The 22,622-nt window shown below is 43.4% G+C and overlaps 2 protein-coding genes across 3 annotated transcripts in view; one reads left to right on the forward strand and one right to left on the reverse strand.

Annotated features, from left to right (window-relative positions):
* The window catches only part of Tdrd10 (tudor domain containing 10), a 61,403-nt gene that overhangs the window by 30,533 nt on the left and 8,248 nt on the right, over positions 1 to 22,622 (reverse strand). Inside the window, exon 1 of one of the 2 annotated variants that reach the window (XM_042681359.1) lies at positions 60 to 151. The exons of the other annotated variant lie outside the window; for it this stretch is intronic. Within the exon in view, the coding sequence (XP_042537293.1) occupies positions 60 to 80 (21 nt within the window). The 5' untranslated portion in view covers positions 81 to 151. Of the gene's footprint in view, positions 1 to 59; positions 152 to 22,622 lie in introns of those variants that run through there. 2 annotated transcript variants of the gene reach the window in all.
* Positions 742 to 21,324, forward strand: She (Src homology 2 domain containing E). The gene is made up of 7 exons (XM_042681356.1): positions 742 to 1,408; positions 3,849 to 3,975; positions 13,814 to 14,122; positions 17,424 to 17,580; positions 18,275 to 18,394; positions 19,692 to 19,879; positions 20,733 to 21,324. The coding sequence occupies exons 1-6, from the start codon at positions 788 to 790 to the stop codon at positions 19,876 to 19,878; spliced, it is 1,521 nt and encodes a 506-aa protein (XP_042537290.1). The 5' UTR covers positions 742 to 787; the 3' UTR covers position 19,879; positions 20,733 to 21,324.

The raw sequence follows: 22,622 nt of genomic DNA on the forward strand, positions 1-22,622 counted from the left end.
GCACCCAGCGCCCAGCCGTCGGCTGCCTGGGAGCTGTGTGGATCGAAGGCGGGGCGCACCTGGTCCTGCGGGAGGCCCATGCTCCCTTGTCCGGTTCTGCGCTCGCACGTGGCGCGCTCCCGGGCGAGTTCGAAGGCAGCGCGGAGCGGGGACCGGCTCGGTGCCGGCAGAGGGGCTGTCTGCAGCCTCCGAGAGCCCGGTGCGCGCCGGGACGCGGCCGATCGCCGGCACGCGTGGCCGCCGCCAGCTTCTCCCCAGCACACCCCGCCCTCTCACACCCACGCCCACCGCCCTTCCCGAGGCCCCGGGATCTGGGCGGGAGGTGCGGGGCTGGGACGCGCCCGCTGCGGAGGGGAGGGGCGCAGGGCGGTGGGCGGCTCGCCCGCCGTCTGCCGACCGTCTACCGTCCGTCGCGGCGCCGGGGACGGTCCTGACGCCGAGGTCCTCTCTGCTCCCTGGAAGTGTGGGCAGGGCTGCCGGGGGGTTTCCGTGGGCTCGGCCTCTCCCATCCCGGGAGGAAACAGCGGGGAAGCCCCCCGGTGCCTCCGGAGAGCCGCGGTGTCCCCGCCGCCCCCCCAGCAGTGCCTGCGCTGAAGACGAGGCCGGGCGGGGCCCGCGCGCGCGTCGTGCCTGTCGCCGTCCGCGTCCGGAGCGGCGGCCCGCGCCCGCCAGCTGGGCGCCCCAGGTCCCTCCCGAGTCCCCAGGCTGCAGGGGCTCCACCCTGCGGGGCGTGAGCGACGGCCGGCCCGGGGCTTCGCCGCGGCCTCCAGCGCCCTAGCCCCGGGGAATGCAGCGGCCCCCGACCCCTGCCGCCGCCTCTCCGTGTCTGGGCTGGGCCTCCTCGCTCGCCTGCTCGGCGACCTCGACGCTCCTGGGTCGCCTCGGCCCGGCCCCCGTCATGGCAGCCAAGTGGTTCAAGGAGTTCCCCCTGAACCTGAAGACCGTGTCCGAGAGGGCCAAGCCCGGGGCCGCGGGCGGCGGCAAACCGCGAAAGAACTCGGAAGCAGGGGGCGCGGGGCCCACCCTGGGAAAGAGTCGCAAGAACTCGGCGGCCGAACTAGGGGGCGGCAAGGCCACCAGCGGCCCCCCTAAGGACAGCCGGCTGTCCCGGGACAGTCTGCAGGGTCTGATTCAAGCCGCGGCGGGCAAGGGTCGCAAGAACTCCCGGGCTACCGAGGATGAGCCCCATCGGGGTGCGGCCAAGAGCTCGGGCTGCAGCACCTACATCAACAGGCTCATCAAGGTGGACACACAGGAGAAGAATGGGAAGAACAACTACCCTAACAGCAGCAGTAGCAGCAGCAGCAGCAGCAGTAGCAGCAGCAGCTCCTCATCTTCCGCGTCGTCTTCTCCTTCCTCCCTGGGCCCTGAGCTGGACAAGAGCAAGATTCTCAAGCAGCAAGATGCGGTAAGAATATGGCCTTCCTTGGACCAACTGTCAGTACAGGGGACGTGAGCCTGCTGAACTCTAAGCTGCTTTATATCTAAGAGAAGACGAACCCTAGTTACTAAGGTCCTTTTCCATCTACCATTCATCATCTGCTGCTTAAATGATCACTTATGCCAGGCTCCGATGACCCAATGCTTCTCATCCTAGCTACTCAAGAGGCTGAGATCAGAGGATCGTGGTTCGAAGCAGCCAGGCAGGAAGAACCCAAGAGAGTCTGTCTTATCTCCAATTGGCCATCAAAAATCTGGAAATGGAGATGTGACCCCAGAGATAGAGTACTAGCCTTGAGCAAAAGGGCTAAGGGACAGCACCCAGGCCCTAAGGTTCAGCACAGACAGGAAAAATAGAATCACTTAGTTTTCTTGAAAAATTCTCTGGGATTGGGGAACATTTCACGAATGTACAATTTAAATGTATTTAGTTTTGTTAGCAGTCCACAAGCATAATCAAATAAGAGATCGGTTTTGTTCTATTTGACCCCTTTATAAGTGTGGTTTATTTTAATTCTGATATCCAGAAAGTTATACTTGTGTGTGGCTTGTAACTTTCTTCAACACAAGTAACAGTGAACTGGAAAATGTGTGGATTTCACAGTGTGAAAATGGGTTGACCACCTGTTTCTCTGCTGGTGTGAAGTACCAGCCTTCCTTACAATTCCACCCTAGTAAAGGGCCTCTTGAAAGCTGGTGGCTCATGCCTGCAATCCTAACTATTGAGATCTGAGGATCTCTGGTGGAAGCCAGATAAGGCAAAAAAAAAAAAAATCCTTAAGGCTCTTTTATCTCTAATTAATCACAGAAGAAGAAAAAAGGAGAGGGCTTCTCAGAGTTTGAGTTTCAACAATTCTGCAAGATGACAGCCCTTCCATTCATTCTGTGGACATTTGTTGTATATAACCATATAAGATAAGGGGCATGGAGCACCGAGGGATGGGGGGGGGGGGGGGCGGGTGTAGACACAGGCTAAGACAAGGAAATGCCTTAAGGAAATTACAGATCAGGAGAGAAGAAGGTGTTTCCTGCTTCTTAGTCACTGGAGGTTTTCTGGGTGTTGTCCAATGTGGGAATGTAAGAAAAAGAATGTGGATTTATGGGGGCTCTCCATTCTGTGGAGATGAGTTAGCTTGATGTGAAAGAGAAGGAAGAGTTCAAACTGCGATTCAGACTTGGTCAGTGTAGGTAATCACTTCCTATTATGGCGATTTTAATTTTCTCTTGCCAGGCTTCAGACTCGCTGCCTATTTGGTCAGGAGCCTTTAACATATATCATATGATATGTATTGGCATGTATTCATTCCACTCGTGTCCACAATATTTAGAGGATGCCTACCCTATGCCAGCTCTGAGCAGAGAGCCGTGGGAAGACAGGATGGACATGGACCCTGTTCATACATTACTCAGTGGTACACTTGACAGTTAAATCATCAAGGACTGAGTATCATGCCCTGTATTCGTTGCTGGGCCATGCAACTGCAGTATACGTGGTGCCAGTGAAGGAGAAGGGATGGCCTGAGTTGGGTAATCAATCCTCTGCAGTGGCGGCCTGGTTATTTTCATAGGTGTCACTTTTGGGTATCTGAGGTTTCTTAAGCCATTTCCTCCAAGGTAAAAGACTCTCACCAATTCTGTCCAAATTCTTCCAAGCAACCATAGTACTTTTCCAGGAGTCTTTTGAGAAGGTTCTGTAAGAGACTATGGAACATCGCTCTGAAAGACCTAAGAAAGGTTCTTTATCTTTGATGTTGTCACCTGCTCACCAAGAGCAACTATTGCATACACAGCACTTTTGGGTCACTTTCCTCTGTTTGGGGGAAGATAGCTTTCCTCAGCTATAAATCTCATCAAAACTATCTGATTGGCAGCCTAGAGAGAATAGGTTTACCCGTGAATTGCTGAACCTAAAACTCCTATATTATTCAGTATTGACCTATTTCATTTTATGAAGGCATTCTCTTTGAAGTTGTTATGAATTCCTTGAGGACAGGAAGCAGGTCTTCAGACCACTTTGACTCCCTCATACCACTTATCCAGTGTTAAAAGGCGATTGACTAATTCACTGTGACTGTATTGCTCAGCTAATTACAGCTTAAAATGCCCAGAGCAATAGCTAGACAAGTTTATCTTTTTATGCACTAAAGCCACAGACACCTTCTGTTGCCCTCTACCCTCCCCCAACCACAAATGCTTTGTTGCATGTGGAAAGAAAAGTGCAAGTCAATTATACTACCCCCCCCCCCAAAAAAAAGCTATTTGTCCAACTGAAATACATGATCAAGTGCAAATGCTTTCTGGAACTGATGATTTTGACTCCAGATTTGCAGATTTCAGTAACCACTTTGATACCATTGCATTTTTGGTATATAGGAATCCTTAGCAACTGTCCCCTCATTCTCCAACAGGTCATCATTTTAGAAGACTATGCTGACCCTTACGATGCCAAACGAACAAAGGGTCAAAGGGACGCAGAGAGAGTAGGTGAGAACGATGGCTACATGGAACCCTATGATGCGCAGCAGATGATAACAGGTTTGTAACTGGGTTCTGATTAATAGCAGTTTATCTGTCCGTCTAACTTTCTCTGTTAGAGAACTGTAAAATAGTGATCAGAACATATTCTGAAAGAAATAGAGCAATTTAAAGTTTCACTGTCTTAACTTTTATAATTTAGTATCACTCAGAATTGACAAGCTTTTTTAAAATAGTTTACTTAGAATTCGCAGAGTTGGTTTGGGGTTGTTGTTTTTTTTAAGTTTTCTCATTCTACGTAAGATGACACTTGTGAGTTTGCACATGTGGTCAGAATATGGTCTTTGGAGTTGTGCTGTTTTGTTTTTCATCCCTGTACTACGGTTTGAACTCAAGGCTTTGTACTTACTAGGCAGGCAGACCCCCACTGAGCCATACTTCCAGTCTAGTCTTGGTTTAGGATTGTTTATATCTATTTATTTGCCATATTCAAAAGCTCTGGCATCCATAATGGGAATAAAGAACTAGTATCAGGAGACAAATACATATGTAAAGAATGTTTAGCTGAAAGAGATTTTAAGTTGTAAAAAGTAGCAAAGGTGAGAGGATTCTCTTTACAGACTTTTATCAAGTTCTACAACATTGAAGCAAAACATTTAATTTAAAAGTATGTAATAATTACAATCATGTCATGAGTCACCTATCCAAGCAAATTGTCTAAAACCAAACTCTAATCTCATAACATCTCAAAGCAGAGAAATTCTAATTTATGAGCTATAAATTCCCCCTGTAATTATTGGTGTCAAACTTTTCCATTTTATTCATAGTTCTCTTAAAGTTAGTGTAAATGATACTTAGAATAATAAAACTAGTTATTTAGATTTATTTGGGAATTTTGTTGTTTTGGTGTGTGTAGGGGGTTGTTTTGTTGGGTTTTGTTGAAATGGTATCTCACTATGTAGGCAAGGCTGGCCTCAAACTCTGAATCCTCATGCTTCAACCTCCTAAATGCTGAGATTGCACGCATGTGCTACCACACTCGGTTTATTTGGGGATTTTAAGGTAGATTTTCACCTATTTTCCTTAAACATCCCTCAATGCACAATGAGAACTGTAGGGTTTTTGTTTTTTGTTGTTGCTGTTTCAGAGCTAAGGACCAAACTCACGGCCTTGCACTTGCTAGGCAAATGCTTTTCCACTGAGCTAAGTCTCCAACCCAGACAACTGTAGTTTCTGAATGCCAGCTCAAGGGAGCCTTGCTCCACTATGGTAGTTTTCATGCCTGGGAAAGGACTAACAGGCCATATATTAAGACTTCGTTGTTAAACAGAATGAAAAGCTGTCAAGTTCCAGCTCTCTAAACTAGACCCAGAAGGTAAGCATTGGGGTAGCAGCAGCACCCTGAAAGGGCCAAGACAGGACTCAGAATGAACACTGAGTGGCAACAGGAAAACTCGGCTCTGTTTCCTGCTTCTCTGCTCACCGAGATAAGGCATGGCTCTAGGGAAGGTGTACCACAGCTAGGCTATGACCCTGCAGGTCACTGGACTGTGACCCTTAATGAAATCTGTGAATGAAAGGAAGTGAAAATGAACTTAGTCAGAGTTAAAAAAAAAAAATCAGAGGCTGTTTTAAAAGGAATTGGGGAAAGGATTTACTTTTACCTACAACTGAGGAAAGGATTTTCTTCTCTCACCCCCACCTTTCCCCCACTTGGTACTGGATCATCGAACCAGGACCTTGAGCATGCTAAGCAAGCACTCTAACACTCTAATGCTGTATATCCCTAGCAATGAGGGAAAGTATTTTTCAAGTGGGGTGGGGGAGGGTATAGGGAAAAAATAATAAATTTTAGTTCACCTTCCCCCATCCCTTGGTTTTCATTTTCCTCTTTAACGATATTGGTAGTTTATCTACACTATGCCAGCTGTTTATTTGGAGGACCACACTGATAATAGAAAATAATGCTGTTTTTAAATAATGAATACAGTTTTTTATAAAGTTAATCCCTTAAAGTGCCTTAGCCAGGAGATTGCAATTTTGTCCCCTTGTTACAGGATGAGAAAGCTTTGGACCCATCTACGTTCATAACACTCTAAGAGACAGAGAGGCATTAAAATTCAGAATTACCAGACCAAATTGAGTGGCCTGGCCCCAATGCCACCTGGCCTTCAGTATACACTTGAAATGCATGCAAAAACAGGTAAACCCAATCCATAACTAGGCATTACTCTAGTCAGCCTCACTGAGAATAATATATTCAAAAGTTAACATTTGCGCTGGGAAGGTGGCTCAGTGGTAGAGTGCTTGCCTTGCATGCATGAGGCCCTGGGTTCCATTCCTCAGCACCACATAAGCAAAAAGAAAAAAGCTGGAAATGGCGTTGTGGGTCAAGTGTTAGAGCGCTAGAGCTGAATCGCTGAGGGACAGCGCCCAGGCCCAGAGTTCAGGCCTCATGACCGGACCCAAAAAAAAAAAAAGTTAACATTTGACCTAGCATGGTAGCACCTAGCTATAATCCCAGCATTCAGAAAGCTGGGCAAGAGGACCAAGAGTTCAAGAGCAACCTGGACTGTACAGTGAGACCCTATCTTGCGGGGGGAAAAAAGTCAAATTGTACCACATAAAACGAATATAATAGCTAACATTTTTGAGTATTAAGTTCCTAGTTCTATTTTAAATTGTAAATAAATTCAATTAGGAATATAAAATTGGCACATGAAATTGTGAAATAACTTCAAACTTATCAAAAGTCTAAATTATTAACTTTCTAAATTAGTAATCTAAATATAAAGTACTTTGTTCTTTTTTAATTGTATATTAAGTACTTTAGTCTTAAAGAATCATATTAATGAATCTTAAGGTTTCCTCATTTAAAATATATGTTACCTTCTCAATCAACAGAGAGGATATACTTCTTAGTCTACTCCATGTTACAGTCCAGGCTGGACAGAATAACAGGAAGTGAGTTTATTGGAAGATGGAAATAAAAGATTTGCTACTTTTTTTTTTTTTTTTGCCAGTCCCGGGGCTTGACCTCTGAGCTTCTTTTGCTCAAGGTTAGCACTCAGTCACTTGAGCTGCAGTACCACTTCCAGCTTTTTCTGTGTATGTCATACTAAGGAATTGAACCCAGGGCTTCATGCATGCTAGGCAAACACTTTACCACTCACCATATTCCCAGCCACTACTTTTTTTTAACCTTTTACTATTGTTGTTTGGTTGTTGTTGTTGCTGCTGTTGCTGTTGTTTTTGCCAGTCCTGCGGCTTGAACTCAAGGCCTGGGCACTGTCCCTGAGCTGCTTTTTGCTCAAGGCTAGCACTCTACAACTTGAGCCATAATGCCACTTCCAGCTTTTTCTGTGTATGTGGTACTGAGGAATTGAATCCAGAGCTTCATGCATGCTAGGCAAGCACTCTACCATTAAGCCACATTCCCAGCCCAACCTTTTATCGTTTTGAGTTTTCTGTGTGCATGTGCGCGCACACACACACACATGCACGCACATGCCCGCCCACCTGCCTGCGTGTGTGTTCGTGCCAGTCCTGGGGCTTGAACCCTGAGCCTTTTCACTCGTGGCAAGCTCTCTATCACCTGAGCCACAGCTTCACTTCCTGCTTTTTGGTGGTTAATTGGAGATGAGAGTCTCATAGACTTTCCTGCCCCAACTGCCTTCAGACTGCAATCCTCAGATTTCAGCCTTCTGAGTAGCTAGGATTATAGGCATGAACCACCAGCACCCAGCAGTCTTTTACTTTTTTTAATTCAGTTTGCTCCTTCTATGCTTGGTGTTAAGCCAAAATATTCCTCTTTTGTGGTCTGTGTGTCTGTCTGGTGATGCTGGAGTTGAAACCAGTTCTTCGTATGTGCTAGACAAGTATTCTTCTACTAAACCCCAACTCTGGCATCAAAAATTTCCCATGTTTGTTAAGAAATAGTCAATTTCAGTCTAGGCATTTCTATAGCATATGAAGAGGATGCTAATAACCATGATTTAATTGTGAAGTAGTTAACTCTGTATTGTCAACCTCTGTATTACATTTTCCCACCAGTGAAATCTGGATCACATGTCTAGTTTTGACAATATCCTGGGTACATTGAATATATAGGGTACTGTCCATGATGTTACTCTCTAATATCCAACATATATTTATTAGCATTTAGTTGCCATGACTAGGCCCTGTTCTTGCTTTAGATTTAAACACAGGAAAATATGATCCATGTGAGCCTTACCTTGGACCTCAAAACAGACCTAATACCAGCAAAGAAAAGTATGATTGGTGCCATGAAGTAGACATCAAGAATCACTATCAAGGAACAAAAGAATAAACAGAAGCTAAGACAAGCTTATGGCTTTCCTGTGAACAAATAACTGGCGACCCAGGATACCTGGGTTATTCCCCAAAAGGCTTTGCTGTTAATTTTCAAAAGTTAAGAATTTATGGATAGATTCTCACTGGGATTTATCCAAAGGATTATTCATTGAAAGATACGGACAATATTAGCATAAATTTGTTTTTTTTTCTGCTAAATTAGCAGGAACATTTTCGCTCAGTAATTCACAAAAATATTTTGCATGATTTAACACTATGAGTTTTAGTCACCATAAATGGCACTGTCTTGGATGCAGTTTAGAAGCCCTTTAAGACAAACCAGATGTGATAATGCATACCTATAGCCCCAGCATTCAGGGAACTGAAACAAGAGGATCTCAAGAAACAAGGGATCCTGAGCTACAATCCTGTCTCACCAAACAAACAAACAAAAACCTGTAAGACAGCCAACAATTAGCCAGAGAATTCTCCACCACACTTTCCAAATCCTACAATAACCTTGTGAAGCCAGTATTATACACAGTTGAAACCTAGATTTAGAAAGGTGAAAGAACTTGACAAAATTACAGTTACTCATCAACCTTTGGTTTTTGACTATTGAACTCCAGACCGATGGTTATAAAATTTTATTTTTGCCTCCAGATGATTTTGTTAATTTGTTTGCCACTCAAATTCAAATGAAAACTTCAATATTTAGATCTTTATTGAAGAAGCTATTACAGACAGGAAAAAAAAAAACCTCACAAAGACTTACCCCTTCCTGGGTGCTGGGGATGGAGCTCAGAGTTCAGAGCCTGATATGACTTGCACAGCCTCTGAGCTGCAACCCAGTCTTTAGTGTTTATTTGTCCCCACATTCCTTGCTAAATTTCAGTTTTTCTGACCTCTACCTGCTTTTGTTCAGATATTTCTATTTATTTGGTAAGAAAATACTAAAATAATTTAAAATCAGCAGCTTGAGTGCTGATAAAAGATGTGAGGAAACACTTTGTCTAACAGCCCTATTTCTGATTCCAACAAGAAAATGCCTTATAAGGTCCTGTGTTTAATGTTTTGGAAACAAGAAAGGAATTAGGGAGAAAATACATTTTTTAAATTGTAATTAACATTTTGTATGAAATGGTTTTCAGAATGATGCTATCAAGTAAGGTATGGTAGAGAAAGCCTAGACTCTGGAGTCTGAATAATTAATTGGATAATTAAGTAAATCATTCACCTGTTCAAAGGGGATAACACCCATCAGTGTGTTCTGAGCTTGGTGAAATGCTAGATAAAACATATCTCTACCATACATATTCAACATATAGAGTCATTATTTAGACACCTCAAAGACAGTTCCATTCTTAAAGAATATCTAGACAATACAGAGTGAAACTAATTGCTAACTACAATTAATGTAGTAAAAGAAAGTCCTAGTCTTCTGCCATGCGTTTAAAAGCAAATGCCATAATTATGTGTAATGAGAACAGGGGAGTAGAAGGGAAATTTTCCATCCTGTTAGGCTTCACAGCCACCAGTTGCCATGTTAATTGGTGCTAGGCAGCTCTGGCTTCAGCTGGGCTGCAAACCAGTGTTTATCTGCTGCCCGTCCTCTGTCCTCTGCTGTCTGTCTCAGTAAATGGCCTCTATCGGCAGCCAGGGTGTAGCTTCCTCTTGCCATTTCCTCCTTCTCAGGCTCGTTTCCTCTCTGAGCCAGCTCTGCACGTCAGGGTCTATTCTCCCAGCAGGAAGGGTCGGCTTGCAGCCTCATGATTGTTTCTGTTTCTATGGCACCTCAGGTTGGGGGCAGCCAGGTGTTGGAATGGACTAGAAGGTTACTCTCCTTGAAAGGGGGAGGTGTTCAAACTCCTTTCCCCCTAATTAAACATTATTTCGAGAGATAACACTACTTTGCAGATACTGTCCAATTCCAAGACCATGCAAGAAGGAATTCCTTGCTACATGCTTCTCAATGTATCTCCCAGACCCTGAATGCTCATAGACCATCTGAAATAAAGACTGCTAGGATCTCATTGCAAATGGGAAAATTCAAGCCCATGGAATTAGAACTCTAATCTCTGTACCCCCATTTGAATGCAAAATTATTGAGATTTCCTTGTGAGCATAACTCTAAAAGTTGAAATCAACTTTCTCTTTTTGGTTTCTCCTTTTAGTTTAAGTGGAAAGAATTGAAATCAGGATCTCAGGGAAGACTTTTCCCTAGCCTATGCCAGATGGTCTAAACTGAGGGTTAACAAATTCTGATGAGTGATTAGAAACCTAAAAATTCTAAATTCAGCTGAGTGCCAGTGGCTCACGCCTGTAATCCTAGCTACGCAGGAGGCTGAGATCTGAGGATCCTGGTTCAAAGCCAACCCAGGCAGGAACATCCGTGAAAATCTTATCTCCAATTAACCAGAAAACCAGAAGTGACTCCGTAGCTGTAGTGGTAGAGTGCCCACCTTGAGCTGAAGAAGAGCTCAGGGACAGCACCCAGGCCCATAGTTCAGTCCCCACAACCTACCAAAAAAAATTTCTAAATTCATCTTTTGAATTTCTTTTGTGTTCCACTTCCTTTTTCTTAATTCTTTAGAAAAGGTTTTTTTTTTTTTTTTAAAATGCCAGCCTTATCTCAATTGAACCAAAAACAGAGCATGTTGTTTCTCGTTTTCCATGGCTCCATCTAAAATAGGTAATGGAGAAGAAAAGACATAAAATTCAAAGTCAACAGACTGGACCGGAGGTGCAGCTCTGAGCTCCTACAACCTGGGCTTGGCCTGGCCTGGCCTGCGGTGAGAGTTCATCCTGCCAGCATTCATTCATGGCATCTTGTTATGATGTAGAGATTTTAGAGGCAGGTATTTCCCTTCTCCTGGGGATGGAGCTAGACAGGAGATAAAAATTCCCAGAGATCAGAAGGAAGTAAGGTGGGGACATGGGACCCAGAGGTATGGATCTTCAAACTTAGCTGTTCCTTAGGATCACATAGGGGAATTTTTACCCTTGACTCTCAGGCTGAATCCCAACCCTCTGATAGCAAGGTCTCTGATGATGAGACCCACCCAAGTGATTGCAATGAGCCTGGAATTCAGGAGCAGCTGCTGACAAGGACCCTAATCCTGTAGAATTGTAACCTTGCCCTAGAAATAGTTTACCCTTTGAGTTAGTGTCCCGATTGGAATAACCCTCTAATCTGTTGTCCTTTTCCTTGTTGTAGAAGTCATAATGAGTCAATGATTCTCCTCCAAAGAGTATCCATGATATGCTCGTTTTTAAATTGCAAGGAGAAAATCCTTTCACCCTTTGTTCATTCAGTCCTGGGGTCTTTTGACCCTCTTCCTGCTTATATCAATGTTTTCAGCCTTCTTTGCTGGCTCTGCTTCTTCCTGTCACCCTTCACTAGAATCCCAGGTTCTGCCTCTGATCGCCTTCCTTCCCTGTCTGCCCTTCTTTCTCCAGCGCTTGCTTTTATTTCCACTGGATTAATAATGATGCATTGTGAGAATGTCTTTGGCATAGACCTGCAGATCCACATTGTTGCCTGCCTGGAGAAGGTGTAGTACTCGCCCATTCATCTATTCATCCAATCATTACTTAACTGTGCATCCTACCAACATAAACATGGATGATGGTCTTATTCCTGGCCTTCTCCACCACACTGGAGACCTAGGTCTGTCACACTGGGAAAAGTACAAGGTGAGGGTTGTGGGCATCGCCATAGTACCTGATCAGCTCTGTGGGCCATTGGAGAGGAAGGTGGGCACAGAGGAGGAATGCAGAGTTAGACTTCAGAGGATAGAAGATTACCAGTCACTGTAGACATAAGACAGTGTAGGAACTTCAGAAGTTCATTAGAGCAAAAAGATTTACAGGAGTGAGAGATTGAGAAGAAATTGGAGAGAGAGAAAAATGGTCTAACCGGAGAAGGCCTCTTATGTCATACAGGGCTATTTATACTTTAGAAGGAAATGTTGGCCAGGTAGAGGGTGGATTGAAGGCTCCCTGGTAGGCATTTAGAAGAGCCACAAGCATGATGATTCTGTTGCTTATATTGCCAGTTAAGGTTACCCACACCATAGTTATCTCCAACTCATCCTGGCATGGGCTCTGAACCCCAGATTGGTCAGTCAATCCTAGACACTTACCTGTTCTAGTCCACTGTGGCTGGCTATTAACAGGGAATTGGTTTATCTAAGGATTTTCCCACATATTTCTGTACTTCATACTTTCTTGGTTTATTCTATACACTGTAGTTCAAGTTGTCTTCCAGTGAACCACAAATATAATTGTTATTCCCTGTTTTTTGTTTTTTTTTTTAAAGGCTTAATGAGACAGGCGCTGGTGGCTCATACCTGTAATCCTAGCTACTGAGGAGGCTGGGATCTGAGGATCACAGTTCAAAGCCAGCCCGGACAGAAAAGTCCGTGAGACTCTTATCTCCAGTTAACCACTAGAAAACCAGAAGTGGTGCTGCAGCTCCAGTGGTACGTTGAGTGCTTGCCTTGAGCTGAAGAGTGCAGGGACAGCGCTCAAGCCCAGAGTTCAAGCCCCACGACCGACAAAAAAAAAAGGCTTAATGGTTTTGCATTGCATATGGTGCAATCCAAACATTGTTGTTTTGTTTTGTTTTTTTTCCTTTTTAAAACATCTACATTTTTCCTGGCTCTCCTACTTTTTTCTGCTGCTTTTTCCACTACATTTTTATTCTCTGGTCTTCTGCCCTTTACACTTTTCTCTCAACTCCTCTATATGGAAACAAGCCCTTTACATTTCCCATCTCCATATCTTCACTCGTCAGCTTCCTCCACTGGAAATGACCTTCTCTAGCAAAGTCAACCCTCTTCCATTTCTCTTCCACTTGGAACCAATCCAAATGTAGTGGCTCAGAGTATGACTTGTAGCCTCCAACTTCCTGCTTTTGACTCTAGACGCTGCCACTTCCTGGTTCAGACCATTCCTGTAACCTCTTTGTGCTTAGTTTTCTCTTCTTTAGGATTGAGGAAATCATAATATCTATCTCAGAGTGGTTGTGAAAGTTACAGTGGTAGCTGTAGCATAGTTGTTTCTCCATAAGACCTTTTGCTTGAATTGACCTTGCCCTTACTGCCCTGGAAAAGTATTTATGAATGTTACCTGGCTTCCCAGTATACTGAGACTAAGTCAAGAATTCTCATGCACATAACAGCTTCCCAAGTATATTTAGGGCAGTGCTCTATCATAAATATTCCACTGGTTTTTTAGTAACATACTTTGATCTAGGTTTCTAACAGATGTAAAAACTGGAAGTGAACTTAGACACCAGGAGCTGGCAGCTAAACAGATTACCCTGAGACCATGTCTTACCAGCTAACTGTGAGGGCATCTGGGGCTACCTCTCTTCAGATGTTAAGCCTCCTCCTAAGAGTCAATCCCTTTATAGCTCCCTGGCAACTTAGAAGGAAAGATTCCCTAGCATTTCTGTTCTGCCTATTAAGGAACAATCTCATCTGTCCCCTTTGAACAGACAAACCCATCAGAGGTAAAAGAGCCTCCTGCATCTCTTCTTTTGAGGCATTCTATGTGACCTGTGTGATGTCTCTTCCAGAAATTAGGCGCAGAGGTTCCAAAGACCCCCTGGTGAAGGCTCTCCAGATGCTTGACAGCCCCTGTGAACCAGGGGATAATGGCAGCACCAAGTCAGAGACACTGGCCAAGAGAAGGAGTTCCAAGGACCTCCTGGGGAAGCCGCCCCAGCTCTATGACACTCCCTATGAGCCAGCCGAGGGGGGCTCACTGGTGGAGACTAAGGCTTGGCCCTCAGACAGCCGGCTACCTGAGGATGACGAGAGGCCTGCAGCCGAGTACGAGCAGCCATGGGAATGGAAGAGGGAGCAGATTGTACGTGCACTGTCAGGTGAGTGTCTTCCACTCAAAACTAGTCATTTTAATTGGCACAAAGTGAGTGTACAGACATATTGGGAATAATGTTATGCTTCAATTCATGGATTCCTCATGTGATGATCAAATCGGGGTAATTAATATATCCATCATCTCAAACAATTATCCCAGCAGGAGCACTCACTTGGGCATTCTCAAAAAGCTGATCTCAGAAATCCAGAATAGAACACTGGTCCCCAGAGGCAGAAGAAGGTGTAGGGAGGAGGGAAAGGGAGAGGTTGGTTAGACGAAGAAGTTACATTCGATAGGAGCAGTAACTGCTGGTCTACTCCATGGAAGGGTTACTAGGCTAACAATAAGGCTCATTTCAAAATTGCTAAAAGAAAGGATTTTGAATGTTGTATTAAGTCCATTTTCTTTATGTTCTTCACTGCAGCTCTTTTCCTCAAGGAATAGGGAAACAAGAATCTAGCCCTGACTGAAAGTCTAGGAGTAAAGTTGCACCCTTCATATTTTTATCCACATAGCTACCTTTATTCTCCTTTCTCAATATGCAACTGATTTACAGATGCCTGCAGAGAATTTTAGAAAGACCTATCTGATCACTATATATTTATTTTTCCTCACACTGCATTTATCAACTTGGATCAACTTGGGAGCAGCTTTTCTTTTTCTGGTAATGGGGTTTGAACTCAGAGGCCTTGCACTTACTTGTTAGGCAAGTAGCAGTACTTTGTCATTTAAGCCACAACTGCAGCCCTGGTAGCAGCTTTTTCTAACTTTTTGTTACTCATCAAACCTGTTAAATCCTTTGTTATAAAATGACAAAAGCCAGGTGTGGTAGTTCATGCCTATAATTTCAGCATTCCAGAAGTTGAGGTATTCACACCAGTCTGGGCTACCTATCAATTCTAGGCCAGCCTGGGCTACATACTGAGATTCTGTCTCGAAATAGATACTTTTTTTCTCTGTTGGTTGTGGCATTTGAACTCAGAGCCTAGGCACTGTCCCTGAGTCTCCTTGTGTTTGAGGTTAATGCTCAAAAACTTCCAGTTTTTGAGTAGTTAATTGAAGATAAGAGTCTCACAGGGACTTTTCTGCTCGGTCTGGCTTTGAACCGTAATCCTCAGATTTTAGCTTCCTGAGTAATTAGGATTACAGGCATGAGCCATTGCCACCAGCTTGCAAGTTCTTTTTTTTTTTTTTTTTTGGTTCAGTTGTGGGGCCTGAACTCTGTCCCTCAGCTCTTCAGCTCAAGGCTAGCGCTCTACCACTTGAGCCACAGAACCACTTCTGGCTTTTTTCTTTTTGCTTATGTGGTGCTGATGAATCGAACCCAGGGCCTCATGCATGCAAGGCAAGCGCTCTACCACTGAGCCACCTTCCCAGCCCCAGCTTGCAAGTTCTTAAAATAACAAAAATAAGGTCTGAGGGACAGTGGTTCAAGTGGTAGAACACCCACCTGGCAACCTTGAAGCTCCAGTATCTCAAATCCCACTATGTCAAATAATGATAGTTAAAATAAAATATCAGAACTAGATAAAATAGATTATAGATGAATATGGTTGGAAAGCTGGATGAAACTAGATTTTAGTTTATGTATCTTGTTGGTTTCTTTTGTTTTGTTTCTTGTTTTGTTTATACTTTCACTTCTGGCTTTTTGCTGGTTAATTGGAGATCAGAGTTTCTCAGATTTGTCTTACCAGGCTAGCTTCAAAGCTCATTCCTCAGATCTCAGCCTCCTGAGAAGCTAGGATTATAAACATGAGGCAGTGATATCCAACTCTGCTTTTTGTTTTGTTGACTTTTATTTTTTGAGACAAGGTCTCGCTTTTGTAACCCAGGCTGGCTTTGAGCTGAGCTCCTCATCCTCATGCCTCAGCTTCCCTGATGCTGGGATTACAAGCATGCCACCCATGCCTGTAGTTTTGAAACTACATTATTTCTTTTGTTTAAAAAAAGAAAAATCTTCCTTCAGGAATCAGTTCACAGCCAGGCATATAGTAATGCATGTCTGTAATCCCAGCACCAAGAGAGGCTGAGACAGGAGTTGGATTCCTCAAAAATATGTAGACTTGTTTTTTTGCAGGGACAAGATGTGTATCTGTTACCCCAGACTGGCCTCATATTCCCAGACTCAGCCTCCCAAGCAGCTAGGAGTACAGGCATGAGCCACCATGCCAAGATTTGGTGTGTATGTTTAAGTAATTTCAGAGAAAAGTACTGATAAATTGTCAACAAATATTAAAGCTAGTTTATCCCTTTATCTCTCCTGCTTTTTCTAGGATATAGTTTTTCCATGTGGCTGCTACTTATTTCTTTTACCTTTGATTTAAAAATTTTCCCCTTTAGTAGTAAAGTCAGGCTTGAAATTAACTAGAGCCATTGTAAAGGATGAGAAGTAATGAATATACTTGGAAGCAAACATTTGAGTCTGTTTTAGTGTGATTTTAGTCTTAGATGCTGCCACTGGGTCTCTACTCTGTGTGTGTGTGCGTGTGCATGTGTGTGTGTGTGTGTGTGTGTGTGTGTGTGTGTGTGTGTGTGTGTGTGTGTGTATTTGTGCGCGCGCGCACACACAAGTTTTGGGCCTTGAACTCAGGGCCTGAACTCAGGGCCTGGGTGCTGTTCCTAAGCTTTTTTTGCCTACAGCTAATGCTCTACCACTTGAGTCACAACTACTTCCAGCTTTGTGGTGGTTAATTGGAGGCAGGAGTTTCACAGACTTTTCTGCTCAGGCTGGCATTGAACTGCATTCCTCAGATTTCAGCCTCCTGTGAATCTAGACTTACAGGCGTGATCCACCGGTGCCTGGCTAATTCTCTACCTTTTTACCCTCTACCATGGTATCTAGAAGGTATTATTTCATGGTTTCCTTCTCTTCCTGAGTTGATTTTTTTTCTTTCATTATTTTGTAATAAACACTCAACTTGATTTTGGAGAATGATAGAGCACTCTTGGAAGAAGTCACTAAATGTACCTACTTTTAGTCTTCTTTTTTCTAAATCATACTAAAGCTGGAGTTCTTTGAAAGTCGGAGCTGAAGCTATCCAAGTGGCTTCCTCTTGTGTTGTGTTGCTGTTTTATGCTGATTGGCATCGTAAGGACAAATGGCTGTACGTGGGATGCCACGTGCAATCACACATCAGGGACAGCAGTAGCTCAGCTGAGCAGGGTTTTCTGCGGCAGTTTGGAGCTCACATTGAAGGAGAAAATTCTTCCTCCCTGAGCTAAGGCAGGCAAGGAGGTTTTATTCCCCTTTGAAGGTCTCATAGGTTGCCCGTGGTCTCTGATATTAAACGGAGTCTCCTTTCCAGTCCAGTTTGAAGGATCTGATCGAGCTTCCGGCCGGGAGGAGACAGTAAGGCAGCACCACCGGCAGAAGAGCTGGACCCAGAAGATCTTGAAGCCAACCTTGTCAGACCACAGCGAGGGCGAGAAGGTGGACCCAGCCCTGCCCCTGGAGAAGCAGCCGTGAGTGTCTTCCGCTCACCCTGAAGCTTAATCCCCCTCTGAACTTTTTTTCTTTTTTCTTTTTTTTTTTTTTTTGCCAGTTCTGGGGTTGAACTCGGCCTAGGCTTTGTCCCTGAGCTTTTGTGCTTAAGGCTAGAGCTCTACCTTGAGACAGCTCCACTTTTGGTGGTTAATTGGAGATAATGGTCTCATGGTTTTATCCATCTGGGCTGTCTCTGAACCTTGATTCTCAGATCCCAGCGTTCTGAGTAGCTTGGATTGGAGGTGTGAGCCCTTGTGAGTTTATTAATGGTCTGTGTGGTACAGGGTGCCCTAACCCATTTTGTTCATGAATACTCTGAGTGGGATTTATTCAGGAATACTCATCTTCCAAGCCCAGGGCATTTGTGAGGAAGGGAAAGGGTACTGCATCTGGAGAACCTTGGGTTAAGTCTCATTCTCTAAAATAGAGTAAAAGCTCTTCAAATGGCTCTAGCTCTCTTGATTCATTCTCATATAACTGACAGGCTTTGTGATCTAGGATCACCTAAATCCAAGCTTGGTCTATTCCGAATGTAAAGCAGGATCTAGGCCAAGCTCCTGAGCTTCTCTCAGAGGTTCATCACAAACAACACTTCACAGAATGAAGTGCACACCAGATTTGCATTTGACACTCATGGCCCTCCCCTTCTCTCTCAATCCCCCCACTGTTTAGCTGGTATCATGGCACCATTACCCGGGCTGAGGCTGAGAGTCGGCTCCAACCCTGCAGAGAAGCTGGTTACCTCGTTCGAAACAGTGAATCAGGGAACAGCAGGTACTCCATTGCTCTGAAGTAAGTACCACAACTTCACGTGCTGCCTGATCTTAAGGGAAGGGTGCACTGTGACAATCTTCCCTACCAGGAGCAGATGACTGGTCAAAACATAGAATTTGAAGGTGGTTCCGAGGCATGTGAATCATCAGAAAATAAGATACATTTGAACATGAAACACTGTGATCAGAATGGTATTGGGTAAAGTTTCCAATATCTAATATGAAAATGAAGGTCCTATTTCATTTATCATTGTACGTTAGTCCGCTGCTCCCTTATATTCCCTGACTTAAGAGGGCCTCTCATAGAGAAATCATTCTCAGCAGAGAAAGCATTCCTGGTAAAGGGGATCATTTCTTAAAAATTAGTTCAGTTACTCTTCTTCCTTAGTACTAGGAACTTCAATAAATCTGATCACTTGATTGTCAAAATGCCAACGGCATCTTTGATACCAGCTTCTTCTGGTGAAGAAGGGAATGCTGACTTGCCTATGGCTCCCTCTGTCTAATTGTACAGAGAATTCACTTTTGCCTAGTAGGCCTGGTGGAGTGTGGATCATGGAAATTCTCGCTGCTCTGTGAGTCCTGTGGCACTATATTGGAGGATCATTGTCAAGAGCCCTAACAGCATTTCCTTCCTGAGGAAGCTGAGCCCCTGCAGCTGAAACAATCAGACTGGAGGGGAAAAGAGGGGGGGATGGGAGTGTGGGCAACATGGCTCAGAAAATGGGATAGGCTACCAGATACACAATACCAGGAATAGCTCTACTGTGTTCCTGAAACTGGCGTTTGTGGATTAAATCTATGAGCCTTCAGAGCCAGTTGTCATTATATACACCAGGAATGGTTTTTCCACATAGGTGCTGGGGAGAGGAGGGAGGAAACATATTGTTGTTGTTGTTGTTGTTGTTGTTATTGTGTTATTGTGCTCCACTGGGGGTAAATAAGGAAGAAACTTCACATGTTTCCTTTTAGCAATGGCAAGGAGATTGAACATAAACTACTTTGGCAGCTGCAGACACATTCGTTTTGCCATTTGGGGGATAGAAAGGACTTGGCTTTTCTTTTGGTTCTGTACCTGATGACTCATGTGTAATAAGGGTAAACAACTCAAGGATGCCATGCGTTTAGGCTACAGAACTTCCGAGAGCTCAGCTGGAATGTTGCTAAAGTGTCCAAATGCATTTCTATTGGTGTAAAACAATTCCAGGAATGGAAGAGGACCTGTCAACCTATTGTGAATCCCCTGGGATTGTTTTCAGTGGGGAGGGATCTGCTCGCTCATTCATGCCTCCTCCTTGATTTTTGTTTTGCTCCAGGACTAGTCAAGGATGTGTCCACATCATAGTGGCTCAGACAAAAGACAACAAATACACACTGAATCAGACAAGCGCTGTGTTTGACAGCATCCCTGAAGTGGTACACTACTATTCCAATGAAAAGTTGCCTTTCAAAGGGGCAGAACATATGACCCTCCTCTACCCTGTGCACAGCAAGCTTCACTAAGGTGTGTATAGCAAGTTTCACTGAAGTTCAGTTGAGAGAGCCCTGGGCCTCTGGCACCGAAGAGGTCAGCAGCACACAACCTGCATCTCAGTGGACCAGGCAGACAACACTGCCTTATACCTCCTGCAGAGTGGGAGTCATCAGATGCTTAAGTGAGGAAGTCTTTGGTCTTGACTCCCTTCCGGGACTATTGATTTCTTACCATTCTTTTTTGGTTTGCTAAGTAGCTATACTATCAGAAAGCACAGTATAACTGTTGTCCTCTCCTCTAGAGCAGAAATTCCACTTGCCATTTTACCCTCAGGAAAAGTAAGTTAGGAACATTAAGTTGTTCCTGGAATACCTGGGCTTAAACCAACAGAAGACCATTTCTGTGGTCATGTGATCTGAAGAGTATATAGTGATGACCCTTTAGGGTAAGTGGGTGGACGGTAGAAAATGTGAACCCTGAGGAAGAGAGTATCTTCCTCCAGTTCCCTAACTCAGCTCTGGCCTTCATGCAGATTCACAACTTCAAGGTCTGGCAAAAAAAAAGATTATTTTGTTGGTCAGACTTTTCAATCTCTATGGACTTTCTCATTGTTCTTCAATGATGAATAATCTAAGATGCACCAAACTTAAGAATCACTGATATCATTAGCATTGATATCCTTGTGGTAATTTTGTATTATATAGGATAAAATATACTCCCGAAGACTTCATTTTTTTTTTAATTCTAAAGCTCAACAGCTGTTTTCTTATTGGGTAATTATATAGATTATCTTTTTGTTTTCCCTTTGGGCATTTTAGTTGTCATAGGATCATCTTTAACTTTTGTCTCTGAAATAAGATTGGCTCTGTATTTTTTTTTTAAGCTACAGCCTTGGAATCCGATCCTATAAACTAGATCCGTAGAATTGGCAAAGATTCTCTCCTGAACACAATGGACCGGTTTACACTATACAAAAGTATTTTAAAAGACTTGGACATTGTCTCCACTATTCCTTAAGCTATTGATAGTCGTAGTACTGTTATGTCTCTTGAGTTATTGTGAACTCTTATCACCAGTCTATTTACTGTGAAAATCTCGTGGGAATGGCAGACTGTGTGAGGTGATGTCTATGGCAAGTGGCTCAAGAAACCAAACAGCTGTTTCTAGCTCCGGGGTTTGTAATCTTCTCAAAACTGGTCCAGATGCAAATGTGCTGACTGATATTAATGACATGTTCACTTCTGTAGCTTCCTTCAAATACATACAAAACATTGAATTGCTTGTTAGGAAAATATTTTCTCCTAATTATTAAGTATTATTTTTTGGTTGTGCTTTAGAGGTTACTAAATTTCCTTGCTGCTTTTGATGTTCAAAGTTTGTATCATCTTTGGTTTTAAGAAGATCAAAGAGGACCTTTCAAGAATTTTTATTAGGGCTGGGAAGGTGGTTCAGCAGTAGAGTGTTTGCCTTGCATTCATGAGGCCCTGGGTTCGATTCCTCAGCACCACATAAGCAGAAAAAGCTGGAAGTGGCACTGTGGCTCAAGTGGTAGAGCACTAGCCTTGAGCTGAAGAGCTGAAGGACAGCGCCCAGGCCCAGAGTTCAGGCCCCACGACTAACAAAAAAAAAAAAAAGAATTTTTATTAATAAAAAATGTTTTGTTTTTAAAGTATTGTTAGAATTTTTAACTGTATAGTATATATTGGTTCATGTACTATGTCTTTAGTACAGGAAGTTTTTTTTTTCTTCCAATTTTCAGCATTCGTCATTACAGTTTCATTCAACAAATATTTATTTTGGTCTGTAGACAAGTTATTCTTTGTATTAAACTTATTTTTAGTTTATCATTCTGATCATGAAACCTTTTTACTTAGCTTTATTTAACAAATGCAATAAGCTTTATAAAATTTTTCTTTGTGCATTAAATGACTGTTGGCCTATACCCAGCAACTATAATGAATGTATAATGAAAAGGACATTTGAAAGCAGGCCTGATACACTTAAGTATTTATTGAGCTTCTATCCTATATCCAGGGCTGAGTTTCTTCTATATGTTTTTCTGTGGAAAGTTTGCTACTTTCTTTATATAATTACAAGTGGAAGAGATGCAGAGTCTTAATTTAGTCCCGTTACTTTACAATTGTACAGGGGTTTATAATAGGCAGAAATGTAGTAAATTCAAGGAAGGCCAGTAAGGGGGATGTTAAGTGACTATGTTCTTCTTAGTTTGTGACACAAGCTGACAAAAGCCAGTGAATTCACAGCTGGGTGGTGGCATAAGTACCATATGTTCTAAAACAATTAGGCCCAGCAGGGTGTCCCTAATGGCTTCCTTGTTAAGCCTCCTGGGCCAGCTGATCTTAGGCTCAGTGACAGGTTCTCCCAGCTCGGATGTTTTAGCTTTTTTGTCATTTTTATCATGATGAAAGTATTTTCCTATGGTCTTCACTCTTTTGAGTTAATTCTGTTTCCCAGAATATTTTCTGGAAAGAATAAGGCCTTTTGGTGAATTCTTATTCTCCTGCTTTGAATTTCGCATCCACTGAGCTGTGTCTGTTTTTTCTCCTTTGTAACAATTGTTTCAGGGTACTGAGTTGGTAGTTTCAGGTCTGTAAGGACAGGGGTGGGAGGCCTCATGGAGTACTAGTAGTGTGTCTGACCCCAAGAGAGGCTGAAATTCTGGCTAACTATTCAGGAGTCTGAGATCAGAGGATCACTCAAGCCCAGGTGTTCAAGGTCAGCCTGGACAAAAAGAAAAAAAAATTTTTTTTAA

Source organism: Dipodomys spectabilis, unplaced genomic scaffold (genome assembly GCF_019054845.1).
Source record: "Dipodomys spectabilis isolate Male_0828 unplaced genomic scaffold, ASM1905484v1 ptg000069l, whole genome shotgun sequence".
In the NCBI taxonomy this organism is placed as follows: domain Eukaryota; kingdom Metazoa; phylum Chordata; class Mammalia; order Rodentia; family Heteromyidae; genus Dipodomys; species Dipodomys spectabilis.